Raw genomic sequence first — 13,135 nt, forward strand, 5'->3', positions numbered from 1 at the left:
AAACTCTGGGAGTTGATGATGAACAGGGAGGCCTGGTGTGCTGTAGTCCATGGGGTTGCAAAGAGCCGGATACAACTGAGTGACTGAACTAAACTGACCGAACTGATTAACACTGCACCAACACTGGTTAATCTGAATCTGGTCTGACACTTCAGACTTCAGGCTTTTTGTTCTGCATTAGTTTATCTTAGGAGTGGAGTGACATGATCAAAGCCATAGTTCAGCTATAGTAAGCAGTATACACCAACCAGAAGACTGGTGCTGTAATTCCTGGGTTGGGTAAGGAGAAGGAAGAGAGAGTAATTAATAAAAGTAAAGACATTAACAAGAACAAATCAAACTGAAACTATGTAATTGAAAAGTATGTTTAATTTACATGATCAAAGAGAAAAAAAATGAAGAGACAGATGACCGCCGCAAGGACTTATTTTGAAACTTGTAATTCATAGTGTATCAGCTAATTACTGCTCATGATAGCTCAGATTTTATCTTCCAGATTACAGCACTGGTTTTTAAAAAGTCACAGTTCTTTTCTTTTAGAAGACTTGAAATGCTGCTTTTGTCCATTTAACCATAAAACATTATTAAATACCACAAATGGAACTAGGATGCTTTTTCTCTATAATCCTCTCTAACTTTTTAAAGCTCTAATAGAAGGGACTTGAGACCCAGTTCTTCTAGCTACTGCTTGGTTTTATAAAATATAAACTTTAGTTTCCATCCAGTTTTTAATGCATAAAGTTTTCTCTTCCCTCAGTAGTTTACTGTTGATTTCACTCTCTACAGCATCTACAGAACAGAATCTATCCAATCAAAGTGATTTTCTTCAAGAGCCATTACAGGTAACTTCTCCAGATTCATCTTTCATTTACTTTTCCAGGAGAAAGTCTTGCGTTGGTATGAACGGTCAGACTCACTGATTCTAATATTCCTAACTAAATTATTGAAAATGTTTTAAGGATATCTAGTTTTTTAGATCAAGTAAAATTGGTCCTCAAAAAATTCCCTAATGAACATGGGCAAGTCATCTGTTACAACAAAGAAGGAAATTTTAGTAAGGAAAGAGCAAGCCAGAAGAATTCAGAGATACTCTGGGAATCTTACTTTGCTGTTTAAGCTACCTAAGTTACTTAGTATATTGGCATAGTAAAGAGTCTAAAGAAAGAAATGAACTTTTCTTAATTCATGGTTAGTCCCTCACCCCACTCCCTGCTTTAGCTAAAGAATTCCACGTTATCTGTTCTAACTATTAGATTCTGTATGAGGCTTTCAGTCAATAAGTTAAGATTTTTTTTTTTTGATAAACCAGTAGTCTAGTCTAATTGTTCTCACAGGCATGCCTCTGGGATGGCTGCATCAGAATCATTTGGTCACTTTAATAAAAATACATATAGCTGACCCTTGAACAATATAAGTTTGACCTGCTCAGGTCCTCTTATGTGTGTTTTTTTCTCCCACTAAGTCCATACAATACTACATATCTGAGGTTGGTTTAATCTGAAGGTGTGGGACCACAGGTATGGAGGGTCGACTGTAGGGTCTGAGCATCTCTCAATTTTGGTAGCACAGCGAGTCTTGGAACCAGTCCCTGTGGATAACTGAGAGAGGACTATATTGTTAGTTACCACCTTAGACCTGTAAGGTTGGCATTTCCAGGGGTGTTGTCTGTTCATCTATGTTTTTAGTCTGCTCCTTGGGTGAATCTGCACGTTGATTTTTTGGAACCACTGGCCTCCATCATCATGCTTACTCAGAAATACTTAAAACGAACTCTAGCTGGTGTACTTAAAGAGCAATAACTTGGAAGCAAAAACTGCCTTAACTTCTCAATAAATACTAATGTAAAGAATGCTTATCTTCTTTGTTAACCTCTTAACTAAAATTCAAAGTCTCTTAAAGCTTAACTATGAGGTGTGCCAAATTGCCTTAACTTAGTATCTGTGAATTTTTTGGCAGTTAACTTAGTTGTGTTCCCACAACAGCCAATAGCATTTATTTTGGGTGGTTGTCTCATTGTTTTAAAGAGGAGGCCAGAAGCAAGGCCTAGGTTTAAAACACTCCTGTTTTATAATAGTTTGGTCAGATCTAAATTATACCTATTTAAATATATAAAATGCTCTAAAGGATTTCAAAATTTTTTTCATAAGCCCTTTTCCATGAGACTTTTTAAACCTGGTCCCCATCTCCTTCCCAAGAAGCAGCAGCATATCATGATGAACTCTTGGAGAAGATGACTGAAACATAACTGCTCTGTTAGCATTGGGTAACCCATGTATTACTTGGGCTTCTGAGAACTGAATTGAAGCATTTAGATAAAAGGAGTGGATTCACTGACACTTCGGACCTTGTGATTGCTAGAATTTTATGGATTTCTGTTATATTCCAATACCTGTTATGCCATAGAATTCCTTCCTAGCTGCTTTCATAGTTTTTTTTTTATTGGTTACAGTTGTCAGACTTAGTTCCTATATGCCTTCTCCCAATTTTTATTTTATACATATTAGCTTTAATTTTTGTTGGGATATTGGTGCCATTGTGATTTATATAGAGTTTATCCTTTTTATTTATACTTCTTCCTACTCCTTTAAGACACTGAGAGCACTTAGAGTAAAAGATAGTTGTCATGATTCTGGCAGACCCATGCTCAGAGCGTTAATGTACCCTGGGCTCTTTGCCCAGGGAGCTTGCTGTTGAGTGCCTGATGGAAAATCTGGCCCCAGATTTCCAGGGCCAAGAATCTTGATAAATGAGGATGGGATTAGATGTGTAGCTTTGGTGACTAGGCCTGGAAAGGCAGTGTAGCTGGTTGCTTGGATTTGAATCTTAGCTCTACCCCTTAATTTTAGAATGATCTTGGGTAAATTATTTAACTTTCTTTGCTTCTGCCTGATTATGAATAAAATGGGAATAGTTGTACCTATTACACAGGGTTATTGTTAGGAGTAAATATATTAATATGTATTGAAGTGTTAAGCATAGCAATTGGCACTGCTGAGTGTTCAGTGAGAGTAATATGTTGGGAAGGTCAGGGCCCATGTAATATAAAGTGAACAAATTGTGCCTTTTACAATTTTTTATATTTTCCTGTGTCTAGGCTGCTTCTTCTCCAGTTACTTGTAGCTCAAATGCTTGCTTGGTTACTACTGATCAGGCTTCTTCAGGATCTGAAACAGAGTTTATGACCTCAGAGACTCCTGAGGTAATAAGAGACCAATTGTCTTAATTTCATTTCTGACTTAAAGAATAGCAGAACCAGCTTAACATGTGAATTATAGGCATGATCAACTTAATGACTGAACATTTATACTTTACTAATGTTTGCTTTTTATTGATGTTGTAGTCCTGGAACTTACACAGGTAACTTTAACTTTATTGTGACTTTACCATATAAATAGACGTAATAGTGTATTAAATAGACTGAAAGGCAAGTGTATTGCCTTTTCAGGTACAATAAATTATATCTGAAATGCTAATGTCAGAAGAATGAAAATTTCTAGGTAGGGGTAGGATTAACGATTAGTTCAAGTTTCTCATTATATTTATATTGAAGGACTCCTTAGGAGAAAAATCTTTTATACATATAACTGAAGACTCAATAACTTTATAGTGTTAATATTAGCACTGACTCAGTCAGAATGAGTTCTATTCTCTTTTCAGCTAATTTTGTCAAAGCATTTTGACAGTATTATGTTTGTGCTTTTGATAGTTTTTACTATGTTTGAGCAAATCCTTGAGATAGATATAGCATGATAGGTAGATTTTTAAAATTAATTTAGCAACTCAGGTTTTATTATTATTTCTTGGTTAACTATTATATAAGAATATGTATTCATTATATAAGAAAATAGTTTTTATGATGTTGATTTGGTCTAAATTTAAGTGTTCGCTACCTAATGAGTCACACCTGTCTGCTTCATTACCTCATTGGGATTGTTTTTTTCCTATCTTTTAAGTATTTGGCTTTATAATCTGTTGTATCAAGGAGTTGCTAATTCCCTTAGTTAAGAGTTATTTACATTAGCTCAGGTTTGGTTTTCTTTTTAAAGGCAGCTGACTAAGGAATCCACTACTAAGACTTTGAAACAGAAAAAAGTTAACACTGACTAAGCAACTCACCCAGGGTTTTTCTTAAACCTAATTCTTCTGTATAAGTTTGGAATAATATTAGATTCTGAACTAGAAAATATTACAGGGTTTGAAAGGGACTAGGTCCTCATAAAAAGTTCAACCCCTCGTCTCTTAGACTGATTAATAGTAAGATTCTCACTTAGTCAGCAAGCTGTGCAAAGCAAATACTAGTGTGCATGCTCAGCAATTGAGATTTGAAATTGTAAGCAAAAGCTATTCTTTTGCATTCCTATGTCCAAATGTCATCCTATAGGACTTGCTGACTTATGCCATCCTGGGGTTTAGTGTAAGTTAACTGCTTGTTGTATGGCAGGTGATTGGCTGATACTGCATTTCTCCTCCCTAGGCAGCAGTTTCCCCAAGCAAGCAACCGTCTTCACTAGCTTCTCCAAATCCTCCCATGTCAAAGGGCTCTGAACAGGGCTTCCAGTCACCTCCAGCAAGTAGTAGTTCAGTAACCATTAACACAGCACCCTTTCAAGCCATGCAGACAGTGAGTATAAAACATGAATGATGATTGCAGTTCATTATTCCATTTAAAAAGCTACTGTTTCTTTAATATTGGGTACTATGTGAAAAAGTTTGCCTTTTCTATTATTCTTATTTGGACTGATAGAATTTGTGTTTGTTCAATGGAAATATTGTTTGTGGAGGGAAGAGTGTTAAATCCAAAGCCTCAATAATTTTGAATGAATATTTTGTCAGGGCATTTACCCTTCTGAAAATTAGTGATAGGCAAAGCTGAGACCACCCATATTAAAGAAATGAAATGTAAGTGGGAAACAATTTTCTATAAATAGCTTAATAATACTAACAATTACTAATATCACAGTTCTGGTATTCCAAGGCATCAATACCCTGAAATACAGGACACATACTTGTGTGTTCTCTTATTGTTGAAACTTTCATTTGATTTCATCTTCATTTATCTCATGCTGGGTTTTGGAGAATTGTTCAAGACTTGTATGGTATTTTGAATTACAATCTACTTCCCTCGTGGCTCAGATGGTAAAGCGTCTGTCTACAATGCAGGAGACCTGGGTTCAATCCCTGGGTCGGGAAGATTCCCTGGAGAAGGAAATGGCAACCCCCTCCAGTACTCTTGCCTAGACAATCCCATGGATGGAGGAGCCTGGTGCAGGCTACTGTCCATGGGGTTGCAAAGAGTCGGACATAACTGAGCAAGTTCACTTTCTTTCTTTCTACAAGTTGTAGTTTAAAACTTCTTAAGATTATATTACAACTAAGTTTGTATATTTATTCTCTAAACTTAGAATAAATATAAAACTTCTTTAGAAGAACGCAAAGTCTTAGCCAATAAGTACTCTTCCTGATGGTGCTTAATGTCCCACTTCACGTCCTTGTGAGTGACAGTAGTGAGATGAGGCCAGTGGAATGGCAGTGGGAAGCAGAAACAAGGCAGGGAGATGGGCTGGTGAATTCAGACACGTGAATTCACTAATCTTCTTACTCCCTGCTTGGCCACCTAGAAAAAGCTCAGTGTCCTTGCTTTCCCTCTATGCCTGTCAATCCATCCTACACAGTTTTTTTTTAGTAAAAAAACAAAAATCCAAGCTACATTGGTTTTATTAAGTTTTTCTTATTCCTAATTAAAAGCAAATATTGTTCCATTATTAAATGAAATTGAATGTCTTTACCTGACACTCAGTAACTTTTGAAGCCTGGTATAACTTGCCAGCCTAGTCCCCTGGACTTGCCCTTTACATTCTTATCACAAATACTTCTTTTGCTCATGCCGGTCTGTCTTCTCTACCTGTTTGGTTCCTATTCAGTAGTACAAACTGGTTCTTATTTGTTCATTTACTCATTTATTCAACAAACAGGTAGTTACAAAGCCAGGCACTGTTCAACAATACCTGGGTTGTAACAATGGAGAATAGATGGGTCTTTGTGCTTAAGAAGCTTATACTTTATTATGGAGGTGGGAAGGCTAGAGAGAAAAATACTCATATATATATTGTATCATATGTGTATTGAGGAAAAATGGAGCAGGATAAGGGGGCTCAAGAATAACAAAAGTGCTTTATTATACTCAGTGACCAGAGTCTGGTCAAATCACTGTCCTGCCACGTGGTAGAAATTCAGTACTGAATTTACAGGTTTTTTTCATTCATCCTCGGTTTCTGAAAAAGTACCCTCTTCCCCTATGAAGTTTTTATTCTCAATAAGCAGCATTATGATAATGTAATATCAGGAGAGTTAGTTTTTGAACTTGATTTAACTTCTGTCAGAAATAGGAATTTTTTTTTTACTATAGTAAAATGTGTATAAAATTTACTGTTTTAACCATTTTAAAATGTATAATTCTGTGGCATTAAGTACATCCACAGTGTTGTACAGCCATCACCACTGTTTTTTTCCAGAACTTTTTCATTATCCCCTTCTTCTCCCTAGCCCCTGGTAACTTGTATTCTACTTTGTCTCTATGAGTTTGCCTGTTTTTAGGTACCTCATATAAGTGGACTCATGATATTTGTCCTTTTTCTACCTGGTTTATTTCAGTTAGCATAGTATTTTCAAGGTTCATCCATCCCTGTTGTAGCATGGATCAGAATTTCATTCTTTTTTATGGTGAAATAACATTCCATTGTATGCATATATCACATTCTGTTTACCCTTCATCTGCTGATGCACACTTGGCTGTTTCCACCTTTTAGCTCTTATGAATAATACTGTGCACATAGGTGTGCACATCTCTCTTTGAATCTCTGCTTTCAGCTCTTTGGGTGTATGCCTAGAAGGGGAGTTGCCGGATCATACGCTAATTCTACATTTAGCTCTTTGAAGAACCACCATACTGTTCTCTACAGTCGGCTGTACCACTTGATGTTCCTATCAGCGTTGCATGAGGATTGTAATTTTACCCCACCCTCAGTTATACTTAGATTTTCTGTTTTTTTGTTTTGTTTGTGTTTAAGTAATAGTTGTCCTAACGGGTATGAAGTGGTATCTCATTGTGGTTTTGATTTATTTTTTTGTCTAGCGGCTAATGATGTTGGGCATCTTTTCATGTGCTTATTGGCCATTTATTGTCTTTGAAGAAATGTCTGTTCAAGTCCTTCGCTCATCAGACAGAAGTTTTTGAATGTTGCAGAGTTTTGCCAAATGTCATCCCTCATTATTTTCTATGAAACTTTGCAAGTGACTCAGTGTACTCTGTCTTTTAAGGTATTTAATGTTAATGCACCTCTGCCTCCACGGAAAGAACAAGAAATAAAAGAATCCCCTTATTCACCTGGCTACAATCAAAGTTTTACTACAGCAAGTACACAAACACCACCCCAGTGCCAACTGCCAGCTATACATGTAGAACAGACTGTCCTTTCTCAAGACACTGGTAAGATCTTTGTGTATATTTTGAAGACTTAGATGAGAGCTAATTAAATGGAAAGCAAGTCTGTAGTGACATTTGAGCAGTTCTTTCCTGACTAGTAAGCATTATCTTTTCTCCTGTTCAAGTGCTGAGAAATGCTTAATGCCTTGTCATTTCTTTAGTTAAGTTCACCTGTTACTTTTAACGTTTGTAGAGGTAGGACTTAGATGGCTGATTTAACCTTGGAGTAGGCTTTTTAAAAATCTGATTGCTTTGATTACCATCAGCAGTGGTAGAGGTGCATAAGACACTATCCAGCTGCTTTTATGAAGGCTTTGAAATGATTGTTAACTCTGTATTATCACAGAGAGATGGCTATCTGACCATTTCTCTTTTCTTCTCTCTTGAAATAGAGCATTGATTAATGTGAAGATACATATTTAACTTATTATGCTTATTCCACTCTTTGCTTAGAGATGGGAGGCCCTTTTGGTCTTTCATGCTATTATAATAGGTACATGAAAGAGTAGGCAACTTTGTAGTCATTTCCCAATCATAAGAAGCATTTGTAGATTTTTAATGTTGGTATTTCAGACCCCTGTTGGGTTTTCTAAAACTTAAGCCTAAGCAAACAAATTGAGCATTCTGAGTACTTGGTTAATTGCAAGGGGTGGTGAATGTAAATCCCTGGACCTAGCCACAGATACCTCCTTCTTTTCTCAAAACCTGTGCTGTGAAAACATAGGACGGGCGATGTACATAAAGGATATTGTTTGTCATATGCCTTTTCAATTAAAGTATTAATAAAAGTTCACTTTCTTTTTCTCCATGAGGTGAAATATTTAGCCTTTATTTTTCCTTTGTGGTAAAAATATACATAACATAAAATTCATCATTTTACACATTTTTTAAGTGTATAGGTTTTATGGCATTAAACAATCCAAGTTGTTGTGTGGCCCACACCACCATTCATCTCTAGAAATTTTTCATCTTCTCTATTTAACATAACTCCCCATTTCCCTTTCCTTCCAGCCCCTGGCAGCCAGCATTCTACTCTATGAATTTGCTCTAAGTACTTATCTTACATAAATGGAATCATACAATATCTGTTCTTTTGTAACTGACCTATTCCATTTACCATAATGTCTTCAAGATTTATCCATGTTATACTGTAGAGTGTGTCAGAATTTTCTTTCTAGGGCTGAACAATATTTTATTACTTAAACATCTCTATATATACACATGCCATATCTATGGCACCTATTTTTTTTTAAAAGGGAGAAAGTTGTATTAAAGGTTTGCTCTACACTGACTTCTAAGTGTAAAGAATATTAAATTTTTATTACCGTTTAACTCTTGGACTCTAAAACTGTTTCCTTAAGCAGCAAGTTTTCCCGATGGAACTATTCAAGTAAGCAATGGTAGCCTTGCCTTTTACCCAGCACAGACGAATGTATTTCCCAGACCCTCTCAACCATTTGTCAATAGCCGGGGATCTGTTAGAGGATGTACTCGTGGTGGGAGATTACTAACCAATTCGTATCGGTCCCCTGGTGGTTATAAAGGTATGCTCTGAATAAAATTTAATTATACTGAATTATTTTGTCTATCTATTTACTTGACTCAAGCTGTTTTTACTTTACCTTGTTCCTTTTTGTTGTTTCTGTTTATAATGTAGTAGAGAATTCCCTATTTCTGCAAAATAGATTATTTCTAATATATCTTTTGTCTATAACAGAGGAACTTTTTGTATGAAAAACAGATTGATCCTGTGACTTACTGAAGTAAAAGGTTGAACATTTTGTTTTTTCCAGGAATTAATTTTGGTTTTCATATTTGAATAATTTCTTTCTTTTGTTAATGGACCTGGCTGGCTCAAAACATGTTATAGTTAAGACAATGCCCATTTCCTAGTTTTTTTGTCAGAGTATACCACAGATGATAACTTTGAGAGTATAATAGTGATACTCTTTTAAGTTAGATATGGTTCCAAATATTCTAGTCACTACATGATATTGGCAAAAGTATGCTAGACCAAGGCTTTAACCACTATCCTTTCCCAACCCCATCTGTATCCCAGCAGTAGTAAAATTCTACAGTTGGCTTATTTGAAGTCTGTGATATTTTTATAAATGTGTGTTTTATTGTGGAAATAAAGAGTTTTCTTAAGGCATAAATCTAGTGATGGCTTTATAAGATCAGTTTAACTTTTTAAGTGGTATAGAACAGACTATTTAAATTAGTGTAATTTTGCCCATAATTTTAATGTAAGTTGTTTATTTACTAGGTTTTGATAATTATAGAGGACCTCCTTCAATTTCCAATGGAAATTATAGCCAGCTACAGTTCCAAGCTAGAGAGTATCCTGGAACACCTTATTCCCAAAGGGTAAGAATAATTGTCATAATTGAACAATTGATGTGAAGTACAGTTGATGTGAAGCTAGTGATTAACCTATAGCAGAGTCTTTTACTACTATGGAGAGTTGAGTTGGGAGCTTTTCTAATAACCCAAGTAGGATACATGACAACTGCCTGTTACATGGAACTTAGGAGGTCTTAAGTGTATTAGTTGCTGAGTCGTGTCTGACTCTTTGCAACCCCATGGACTATAGCCTGCCAGGCTCCTCCGTCCATGGGATTCTCCAGGCAAGATCTCCACTATCCAAGAGTGGATAGTCATTTCTTCCTCCAGGGGATCTTCCTGACTCAGGGATCGAACCTGGGCCTTCTCCATTGCAGGCAGATTGTTTACCGTGTGAGCCACTAGGGAAGCACAGGAAGTGTTACGGTCTTGATTAAATTTGCATTAACTCATTTACTTCACCACTCTATAAGGGAAACTGGAGTTCAGAAACAAGTAACTTGTATAAGGACATTCAGCAAATAAATGGTAGAAATTATATGCAAGTTTAACTCCATAGCCCATAGGCTTTACTATATTGCCTACAGTTTAGCTTTTCTAGATAATCAAGTATAAGAAAGTCTTTTTGTTAAAAGTTTAATTTTTTGGTTAATTCTTTATTTGAATAGTTCAGATATTCTTCACTGTATGTGGTAAAAGATTGATAGGAAGATGTTAGACTTTCCACTTTAACAGTCCTTGGAAACTCCTTATCTCTGATCATACCTGGATATGAATTTATACTACATTAGCATTTTAAGTTTTGAAGCTTTACAAGCCTTCAGTTATATATGTGGCATTTTACTGAGTTCTGTTGTTAATATACAAAGGATCTATACTTGAAGCGCTTACAGTTACATGAGGTAAGATAGATGTCTGTACAGAGGCAGTATTGAAGAACACACTTTGGAGAACACACCATGTCACCTGAATGACTTGAGTTTGACCCCGGATCTCACCACTCCCCTCATTGTGTGACCTTTGACATGTTATATAAACTTTTTGAGCTCTAGTTCCTTAATCTTTTTTTTTTTTTTTTTAAGTCACTCAGTCGTGTCTGACTCTTTGTGACCCCCATGGACTGTAGCCTACCAGGCTTCTCCATCTATGGGATTTTCCAGGCAAGAGTACTGGAGTGGGTTGCCATTTCCTTCTCCATAGTTCCTTATCTTTTAGATGGAGACTCATCAGTTTGAGTTACTTATATCTGAAGTGTTGAGGATTACTCTGAGAGAGTCTTAGGATTAAATGAAGTGATGGACATAAGTGCTTTGTATGAAAATGCCAGGCATGTATCAAGGATTCAAATACTGTTATTACTTGATTGTCAATACTGTGTGTGAAGAGAATATGTTGACTAAAACAAACTTCAATAATAGCACATGTGTTCTCAGTACCAGTATTCTAGTATTTTTTGGTGCTGTTTTCGCTTTCTTATTGAGGAAACATAAGATATCAATGATAGTAGTGTTCTTGGGAAGAGGATGAGGAGTTTGGGGTAGGAATATTATTTTTATTATGTATTTTCTTGTCCTATTGAAACTTTTTATTACACGTTAATAATTAATGACACCGTTAATTATTCTTTTCATGACTTGTACGGGGGGCTTTTATCATACTTGGGAGTCAGTTTGAAATGTTGTCTTTTGGACATTTTTTGGTAAGGATTCCAGGAAATAATATGTTCATGTGTTATAATTCTTACCAATTTCCCTGTCAAAACAAAACCCTTAACACAGTTAATAGTTGTCATCACCCTTTGGTTTATAAATAGAGAGACTGAATTAGTCTGTATTTTTGCTTTATTATGTCCTTTTGTATTGAGATGAGGCACAGAGGACCAGGCCATATTTCTGAATTTCCCTCATAACCTAGTATTGTGTCTTTTATGTAGTGTTATCTAAATGCTTTCCTGTTTTTGCAAGTGTTAACATATCTAACCTGTCAGGTTAATTAACAGATGAAGATATATGTTACTATGACCCTTATTTTGTTTTTCTTGGTGTCATCTGAGCCCCTTTGGTTGGTTGTTGGAGAAGGCCAGATCAAAAGCTCAGAGGACTTAGTCTTACAGATTTATTTGCTAGTAACTATTTTGCATTTTTTTGTGCTGAGGTAAATAATATGTGTTCATTTTAGGATAATTTCCAGCAGTGTTACAAGCGAGGAGGGACATCTGCTGGTCCTCGGGCAAATTCGAGAGGTAAGGATAATTAACTGAGGAATTTATTTACCCAAAACGTACCTCTAGATCTTTCTTTATTCTCTGTCAAGTTCTCCCCAAAGTATGTTGTTTTCAACATTTATCTTTTGAGGTTTTTGGTTTGCTTAAATGCAGTTCTGTAGACCCAGGGGAGATATACTGGACTACTAGAAAGGCTGTGGAGATCATTCGTCACTCTTAAGTGTATGTGGGTGTTGTGTATTTTTTAAATTTGCTTGGCACCAGAGCATAATTTAACCTTAGGTGCATATTCACTATACCAACTTGGTATAGTTTTGGGTGCTGATTCAGGATGGTGGTTGTGGAATAATGGGCACTCCTAGATACTCTAGTGCCCCTTAGTACATTGACAGATAGGAATAAACAGTGGTTAAGACGCCATGACTTGAATAAAAGCAAAATACTGTAATACTTCTTAAAATGTGAAGGTACAATTAAAAGACTCAGTGTAACTGAGAAAATCAAGAATGAAGATTAACTTTGTCACAAGAAAAAAGAAGCTTTTTCTTTTAAGAAAGTAGCCACTATTCACATTATCTTTACCTTCTATCTGAGCAGTGTTTTTGTATACTACTGAAAACATTAAAATTTTATGAAATTACATTAACTTAGAAATAAAGATAAGCATTTATTATGGAACTTAGTACCATAACAAAATGTTTGAATGTCTAGTTCCAAAAGTTGCTTCTTTTATGTAATCTCAGTTTTCTTGAGTCATTCTCTGTTAAATAACTTGGAGATTTATCACTGAGGAATTAATAACTCAGAAATATGGGCGAAAGATAAAGAATAGACTGTTCATTCACATCTGGGTTTTACACTTTGCCCGCTGTAACTAGTGTTAAGTTATCCAACTTTTGGGGGGCCTCATTTTCTTAATATTAAAAAATAAAGCTACTGGACAAAATCATCTAGGTCCTTTCTGGCTTTAGAATAGTACTATACAAACCTATTGTCAGAGAAATCTAGAAAAGTATACTGTAGCTCTACTTTATTGCTTTTTAAAAAACTTACTATAAAATGCATTTTTATCTGTGTTTCAGTAG

General features: G+C 35.7%; 1 protein-coding gene across 12 annotated transcripts in view; it reads left to right on the top strand.

Annotated features, from left to right (window-relative positions):
• Window positions 1–13,135, top strand: part of CAPRIN2 (caprin family member 2) — a 43,288-nt gene that overhangs the window by 29,157 nt on the left and 996 nt on the right. For 5 of the 12 annotated variants that reach the window (XM_010860603.1, XM_010860608.1, XM_010860614.1 and 2 more), the window contains 7 exons: window positions 787–842; window positions 3,095–3,199; window positions 4,475–4,621; window positions 7,318–7,486; window positions 8,845–9,027; window positions 9,750–9,850; window positions 12,005–12,068. In XM_010860603.1, coding sequence (XP_010858905.1) covers window positions 787–842; window positions 3,095–3,199; window positions 4,475–4,621; window positions 7,318–7,486; window positions 8,845–9,027; window positions 9,750–9,850; window positions 12,005–12,068 — 825 coding nt within the window. The remainder of the gene's footprint in view (window positions 1–786; window positions 843–3,094; window positions 3,200–4,474; window positions 4,622–7,317; window positions 7,487–8,844; window positions 9,028–9,749; window positions 9,851–12,004; window positions 12,069–13,135) is intronic. The other 7 variants (XM_010860607.1, XM_010860610.1, XM_010860604.1 and 4 more) reach the window with 6 other exon arrangements.

This window comes from Bison bison, unplaced genomic scaffold, assembly GCF_000754665.1.
Source record: "Bison bison bison isolate TAMUID 2011002044 unplaced genomic scaffold, Bison_UMD1.0 scf7180017864468, whole genome shotgun sequence".
Lineage (NCBI taxonomy): Eukaryota > Metazoa > Chordata > Mammalia > Artiodactyla > Bovidae > Bison > Bison bison.